This window comes from Neopelma chrysocephalum, unplaced genomic scaffold (assembly GCF_003984885.1).
Source record: "Neopelma chrysocephalum unplaced genomic scaffold, ASM398488v2 Primary Assembly neopelma1_42b, whole genome shotgun sequence".
NCBI lineage: Eukaryota > Metazoa > Chordata > Aves > Passeriformes > Pipridae > Neopelma > Neopelma chrysocephalum.
In genome coordinates this window covers 888,950-896,466 of record NW_020897701.1, presented here as the reverse complement: position 1 = coordinate 896,466, position 7,517 = coordinate 888,950, and the positions used below count along the sequence as shown (strand labels likewise).

Below are 7,517 nucleotides of genomic sequence, written 5' to 3'. Positions count from 1 at the left end.
GGCATCTTCGGGACTGGGAAAACTAGGAAGCACGCTCGGGCACGCGGCGCCTAAACCAGCTCGGAGCTGGCTCGACCCTCCCCCCCCTTGGAAATTCCTGCTTTCAGGCCAGCAGCGCTGCAGGTGTTGCCTCCCGAGTGAGAGGCGCCCAGCACATGCTGGCAGGGCTGCCCGCACCCCTTTTCCCCGCTCCCGGAGCCCGGCGGGCGGAGCGGGCTCCGCGCCCCGCCCGAGCCCAGCCCGGCCTGCCCCGCCCTCCCGGCGCGCGGGGGCCGCCGCCGCCGCCAAACTTTGGACGGGTCGAGCGGCGCTGCTGCCCCATCCATCGCCCGGGAGGAGAGAGCCGCCCCGGTGAGTGTGCGAGGGGAGGGCGGCGGCGGGACCGTGCCGTGGGAGGCGGGAGAAGCCGCCCCCGCTGCGGAGTGAGGGGGCTCCGCTCCGCGCCCCGCCCTGCCCTGCGAGACCGGCTCCTCTGGCTGCAGCCGGCGGTGGCCGCGCTCGCCTCTCCGGGGCGGGAGGAAGGTGAGAACGGGAATGGGGGTACCGAGGAGCGCGGCCGGTGCGGGGCCTCGGCGGGGTCCCCGCAGCTCCCGGGCGCGGGTGGCTCCCGCCGGGCGCGGGTGTCTGTGCCCGGGGGCGGGAGGGCAGCGGCGCCGCACCCCAGAGGCGTATCTCTTGCCGCCTTCGCCTCCAGCAGCCCCGGACCCTTTTCCAGCGTAGGCACTGCGGTCCTGGTGAGAATGCTGCTTGCTAATGTAATCACGTATTCCACTCTTTCTGCCTGCTTGCGCTCAGAACCGATGTAAATCCTCCCTGGGCCTTCCCCTGCCGAAAGTTAGGCGCAATGTGATGCCTGCTCATGAGGATCTGACTGCTGAGGTCAAAAGAAATTGGAAAAAACCCCCTAGTGTGGTGCAGTATGCAAGGTGTGTCAGTAAATGCACACCTGGAGAGTTTATACAAAAAAAAAGAACAGAAAGGTTCTGTCAAACACTGCATGGAGTCTCAAATGCCATCTCAGTTTTATCCCCATTCTTTGAAAGAAGCTGATATTTTGCCCATGTAACTGTCCCACCGACAATGTCAAACTTGTCCAATTTATTTAATTGCTTGCTGACATGCCAGCTCATCTCTGCTTGAAACCATGGTCGTCCCTTCTCTCTCCCTCAACTTTGTCTTACTGACAAGACCAAAGTGTCTTTCATCAGCCCTAACAGGGCAGTTAAAAAAGTGTCAGAACAAAAGAAGGCTCTGCTAAAAGGAAAGGGTTGGAAGTAGGAATTAACAGAAAGTCAGGCACTAGAGAAATGGGTGAAAATATTTTTGGGAAGAAAGGGATGCTATGTTTTTTGGCTAAGCTACATCCTTCTGACTGGATTTATGGCAAAGAAGGGGAAAAATGTGAAATATTATATCCCTCTCACCCTGCTACTTCTGTGTGTAAATATGACCAGCTCTTATTTTGCATTGAAAAAATTATGAGATTTTGGAGCACCTGACAGTCGTGGGACCTCATCAAATCTCTAATCTAGCAATATATGCAAGCATAATTCCTGAGTGTAGGTACATAGGTTGAAGGAAAATGCTCAGCAGAGTTCTGAACTACTGCATAGCCTTGACTGTGCAAATTGTGGTGGATCTCTTACATTTTTAACCTGGTGTATTAAAAATGTATTGATGGGGAATCCCTTCCTACCACTCGTGCTTAGGCTAGTAGTTGAAAATTGATTATATTACTAAAATCAGCAGGGTACACCAGTGTGAACAGCTGGCACATCTCAGCTGATGTATCTTGGAGTGTTTTACATCTCAGGCTTATGCTATTAATTGTCAAGTAAATGTAGACTAAACAGTATAGCATAATTTTGACCTGTTTCGTTGGGGGAAAAATACCTTTCAGTTCATGCAGTCGATCTGTTGCTTTTGCAAAAAGAATTTGCACTGAGAAATTCATTGGGATATTGTGTGAGATGGAAGCAAATACAAAGGGCTCAGTCACCTGCTGGTAGTCAACTCTCGTTTTTCAGTTTGGAAACCACACCGAAGGATGTCACTCATAGATAGTTACTGGGAACAGAGGTAGGGATGAAAACGTACCTCGGTTCCTCTGAAACAATCTGCTGAAAATGGAAGAAGAAAGTTGATCTGATTAAAAAGAAAGGACAAGAATTTTAAAAAAGGCATGTGAATCCATTAGCACATTAATAGCTGAACTGTTTTTTTAGGCGGACCTGAATTTAAGATGAGTTAAGCTGTGTGCAACACCTGATGGCAAGAAAGTGACATTTCATCTCTACTCTTGCTTTCCTTAGGGGATGTATGAATGGAAAATAGAGTGAGTAACTCAGGTTTGGCTTATCTCCTCAGTGGTGTTTTCTTGGTGAGCCTGCTTGGCCCAGGCAATTTCTTACTGTTTTCCCAGGTCAAGGCAAGGAGTTGCCGGGTGTGTGGTTCTTGCTTAGTGTTCCACTGGTGCTCTGGGCAGTTTCCAGGGGGACATGTGTGTTCTGCATAGAACTGAAGTCCAAGTCAGCAATTAATTGTAAACCATCCATGTATGGTGCCTGCCGAAGTGTTAGGGCAACATAGAATTTGTCTCAGCCTGTGTAAGGAGGGAAACAAAATGAGATTTTGATGCCAATGGTGAAATTCTTACTGACATCAGCAGGGGAATTCTTTGCTCTTCTTTGCAACTGCAGTCAGAAATGAATGCCTGATTGGCAGCCTCCAAGGAGCTGTGTTTTCTCAAACATAACACAGAAAGGGAATATTATGTATAACTGTGTTTTAATTGTTTCTGGGGTTGATTTCAGCATGAATAAGTTACGCAGTCATTTCAGAGAGATTCTATTATTTCAGTTCTATTACAGTGATATTTTTACTTGCCTTGTGGCACAAACTGTTCTTAAAGAAAGTTTCTTAAAGAAAGATCCCAGTAATTAGTTCACTGCTACTAAGGAGGGGCATAAACCTGTAAGTATTTTGTAACTATTTAAAGGAAACACTTTTTGTTAAGGAAAAATCAAAATATTATTATGCTAATAACAGACTGGATGGTGCTGTTCCATGTAGAATTCCCACAGACATTGATGGAAGTTATGTGCTAAATCAGCAGTGGTTTTAGGTAGTGGATTGAAAAAAAATGATATGCTGCCCATCAGGATCTTAATACTTCTGCATTTACTTAGGCAAAGTTTGTCTTTAAAATGCCTGTGAAATCTGTCCCAATTTTCAGAAGGAGTCATGCCTGAATAATATTCTGGGATTGGCCTTCAAATGTAAGGGCAACAGAATTTAAATATATTAAGACAGATCTTCTCTTAATCCTGTGATGTAGCATGTGGGTCAGGAAAGATCTGTAGCTTTAGCTCATTGCTTCTTGCCTTAGCCGAAGTGGACTAATCTTTCCGCTTGTTCTTGTACTGTTTTGTTTTCAGGGGCAGCTCTGTGGCTCAGACCAGGCCGCTGTAAGGATGGGTCCCCTGGAAGCAGTAGGTGAAGAAAACCAGACAGATGAAATGAAAATGGAGCTGTTCACCAAGCTGTACTTGCCAAGATACACCACACCGCTCAATGAATTGGCTCTGGACCCTAAACCAGAACTGAAGGACAGCACAACACTAGTTGAAGTGCAGATAATTCTCATCTTTGCTTACTGCTCCATCATCCTGTTGGGGGTGATTGGAAACTCCCTCGTGATCCACGTGATCATCAAGTTCAAAAGCATGCGCACAGTGACTAACTTCTTCATTGCCAATCTGGCCGTGGCCGACCTGCTGGTGAATACGCTGTGCCTGCCCTTCACTTTGGTTTATACGCTCTTGGGCGAATGGAAACTGGGCCCAGTGTTGTGTCACCTGGTGCCTTACGCCCAGGCGCTTGCTGTTCATGTGTCCACTGTTACTTTGACTGTGATCGCTCTGGATCGTCACCGCTGTATCGTCTACCACTTGGAAAGCAAAATCTCTAAGCGAATCAGCTTCCTGATTATAGGAATCGCCTGGGCAGTCAGTGCCCTGTTGGCAAGTCCTCTGGCCATCTTCCGTGAGTACTCATTGATTGAGATCATTCCTGACTTTAAGATTGTGGTTTGCTCTGAGAAGTGGCCAGGAGAGGGGCAGCTCAACTATGGCACCATATACAGCATCTCCATGCTCCTGATCCAGTATGTGCTGCCTCTGGCAGTTATCTCCTATGCCTACGCTCGTATTTGGACCAAGCTCAAGAACCATGTTAGTCCTGGGGCAGGGAGTGACCACTACCACCACCGGCGTCGGAAAACCACCAAGATGCTGGTGTGTGTGGTTGTGGTGTTTGCTGTCAGCTGGCTGCCGTTTCATACCTTCCAGTTAGTCAGCGACATTGACAGTCAGGTGTTAGACCTGAAAGAGTACAAACTGATCTACACAGTGTTTCATGTCATTGCCATGTGCTCAACGTTTGCTAACCCCCTTCTCTATGGCTGGATGAATAACAACTACAGGACGGCCTTCCTCACAGCCTTCCAGTGTGAACAGCGGCTGGACTCCATCCACCCTGAAGTATCAGCAGCTTTCAAAGCCAGGAAGAAACTAGAAGCAAAGAGGATTCAATTCCCTGGGGACTCTTTCACACAACCTACCAATGTCTAAGATGTCTGACTTTAAGGAAGAAATCAATATGTGGTGGACAAAGGGATAAATCCATTTTGATACATGCATTTTTAATGCATAGTTTTATTCATAAAGGGTGAAAGAAAAGTAGCAGGAAATCAAGACAGGTGCTATGGTCTGGGGGGAGTTGACTGATATCACGAGTATGTAACTATACGACTACAAGGAAAAAAAAAGGGGAGAGGCTTTGTTTATGGCTGTCTCTAACAGAGTAAGAGACCCTTCCATCCCTCCCATATCTTTTTGTCAAGTCTAAATGACAAGGGCAGAGTGTGCTGGTTTTGCCAGAGGAAGGCAATTTGTAGCACAGGAATACTGATGGTGGGAGCAGGTAGTTTTTGTGTTGGATGTGGACATCAGGGAGAGCAGAAGTCTGCCAGGACAAAGAAGCCTGTCTGGGTGGGAATGGGCTGTGCTGGTTAAAGCTCAAACTTTTCAGGTCCCTTCTCTCCCACAGGCATCTTTACAAAGACAGGGGAATCGAGAAGAGAAATACATTATTTTTTTTAAACTTGTACTACAGTGGTTCAAACCAGAACATTTGAAATACATTAGGGGGTAAAAAAAAAGAAAAGGAAAAAGAAAAAAAATCACCATATCCACCCAAACAACAGATTCAATGTAAGGAAATGTCAAGTTTCTACATAAAATGAATTGTGGGTTTTGGTCAACCAAATGGGGTGAGAAGTTATTCCTTAAGAATTGGCTGTTATGCTGGTGAGAAAATCACGAGCCTGTGACTTATCAGTCATTCCCTGCAGATTCCTCCCTTTCATTCTCCTCTGGAAACAGTTCACAAATGCAGTGTTTTAAAGTGGCATTTGAGGGCAGGGGATGCAGGCTCAGGTCTTTTGTGAGCACTTCATAAACTGCCAATATTTTCGTTTTCAGGACCTGCTTAAATGTCTAATGTGTTATTAACTCCACAGGCTTTGAATTGTAGCTGCTTTCTGCCTGGATAATAAAACAGCAGATAATTTTGATCCTCTGGAAAGGCTGTGAGATGGTAAAGTGCTTTTCATTATTGTGGTTTTATGTCACATACTCATCTCGTCTTGGAGCTTTTTCCCTCTTTAGTCTTTGGAAAAATTAAGAAATTCTGAATGACTGTAACCTAATAACAGTGTGCTATGTTTATGTGATAACAGTTATTCTGCATGCTGTAGTTAATAGTTAAATTCCTTTTTTTGCTCAGGTATAAAATTTTAATCTGTTTACTGTGTTGCACACAGCAATGTTCAACTCTTCTATGTCTTTGTTCAGCCTCTTTGAACTCATTAAAGAGATGAAGAAAATTTCAATCCATTTTTATTCCAAGCTGCTCTGTTGCTTATCTAGAATAAAACCAAATGTGATACTTTCACTTGGAGTCTATTTCAACAGTGACATTTCGGCTGCCTCATTTTTTTCTCTGAATTTTTTGTTGTTCCTAAATTCATTGTGTTCTCTCTTACAAATTAAAACCCAAAAAACCTCCAATACTGAAATGTTTGCATTGTAATAAATAGCATCACGTCTTTATCAAGAGGAGAAATTAGTCTTTTTGTATTCAGTATTCAGCACCATCCTTTAAATATCCATGAAATCATTTGGACTTGGATTTTCATGAGGAGAAAAGGGAAGTCTGGAGAATTAACTAGTGTTTACTCAAGAAGGGAAAAGTATCCATCATTCTTAAACAGTTTTACAAAAATAGATTAATTCTCTGCCATGTTCAGAACATGTTATTGTCCACAAGTTATTTTTGTCTGAATATTAATAATATCCAAAATGTCAGCTCAAAACTCTTACGGGTGAGGAAGGATTATAGAAGTGTGCAATTACTACGGACATCAATCACATCTATCAGTTTCAGTTAACTCTGAACCCTTCATCAAAAGTATTATTACTACAAATAGTCTCCTTTATTTAAAAAGCAAATGGTTTAAAAGTTCTGTTTCAACTCCTTTAAGCCTGTTAGAATGTGGTATATAGACAGTTTTGAAGTAACCATGACAGTGTGTGCTAAAGCTACAATTGCTGGACTAATTCTCTGTAATTTTAAGTCTGCTTTACATCATCTTGTATAAAAGTGATTAATTACAAATTATCTTTCCATTTATTTCATGGTATCTTTATTTTACAGCTTCCTGAGCTTTCTCTGCAGCCATCACGTTGAGCCAGAGATGGTGCACTAGTTTATTGCATTGCTTTCTTCTCTTTCTTGTGGAGTGGTGCCTTGGTCAGTGCCTGCTTTAGAGTAACAAACCTCTACACAGTTTCCCACTGCAGGGTGTGGATTCTCCCATGAACACCTGGAGATGGGATGTGGAAGAGCCAGCACAGATGCCTGTTCCATGGCTTGATCACTCCTCAGACTTGGCTCCTGTGCAAACACAGCTACGTGCTTTAGTACCCTGTTATGTTGTAGGAAAATTTGGTATTTTATCACCAAAAGCAATGAAGTAGCAACATTTCTTGGAGTTGCCCCAAATCCCAGCTGTCAGAAGGATGTGGAAATGGGTTCATCCCCATTTCCCCATAAGGGAAAGTGAACCTATAAGCAGTATCTAACCAGGGGAATGGACCATCCGTTTTGCCTGAAATAAGAATCAGGATCCAGCTCTCCCCATTCAGCTGTTAGTGCTTTAATTATTTTTTAAAAGCATTATGTTCTTATCCTCTTGCTTATGTACAAGTTTTTTGCAAAGCCAAAGAACACCAGCAGCAACTCCCATTGAAGAATTTGCTAGTAGGTGTCAGGGTACCAAAAGGAAATGCCATCACTGATTCAGGGCAAGAATTTGAACCAATGCACCCCAGTTCTCATTAGTGTGATCTAGCCAGCATGCTGCAACCTCTCCTAAGGCAGCAACATATGTCTTC

General features: G+C 44.5%; 1 protein-coding gene across 2 annotated transcripts; it reads left to right on the top strand.

Moving 5' to 3' along the window:
* The first annotated feature begins 263 nt into the window (after nucleotides 1-263).
* Nucleotides 264-5,953, top strand: NPY2R (neuropeptide Y receptor Y2). Of its 2 annotated transcripts, none has more exons than XM_027676869.1 (2): nucleotides 264-351; nucleotides 3,438-5,953. In XM_027676869.1, the coding sequence occupies exon 2, from the start codon at nucleotides 3,474-3,476 to the stop codon at nucleotides 4,629-4,631; it is 1,158 nt and encodes a 385-aa protein (XP_027532670.1). In that variant the 5' UTR covers nucleotides 264-351; nucleotides 3,438-3,473; the 3' UTR covers nucleotides 4,632-5,953. The 2 variants fall into 2 exon arrangements, with proteins under 2 accessions (XP_027532670.1, XP_027532671.1); XM_027676870.1 differs by lacking the exon at nucleotides 264-351 and adding an exon at nucleotides 367-522.
* The last annotated feature ends 1,564 nt before the right edge of the window (nucleotides 5,954-7,517 follow it).

Bases quoted from the DNA above. Each gene is read 5' to 3' on its own strand.
- NPY2R (XM_027676869.1), top strand. From the start codon at position 3,474: ATGGGTCCCCTGGAAGCAGTAGGTGAAGAAAACCAGACAGATGAAATG.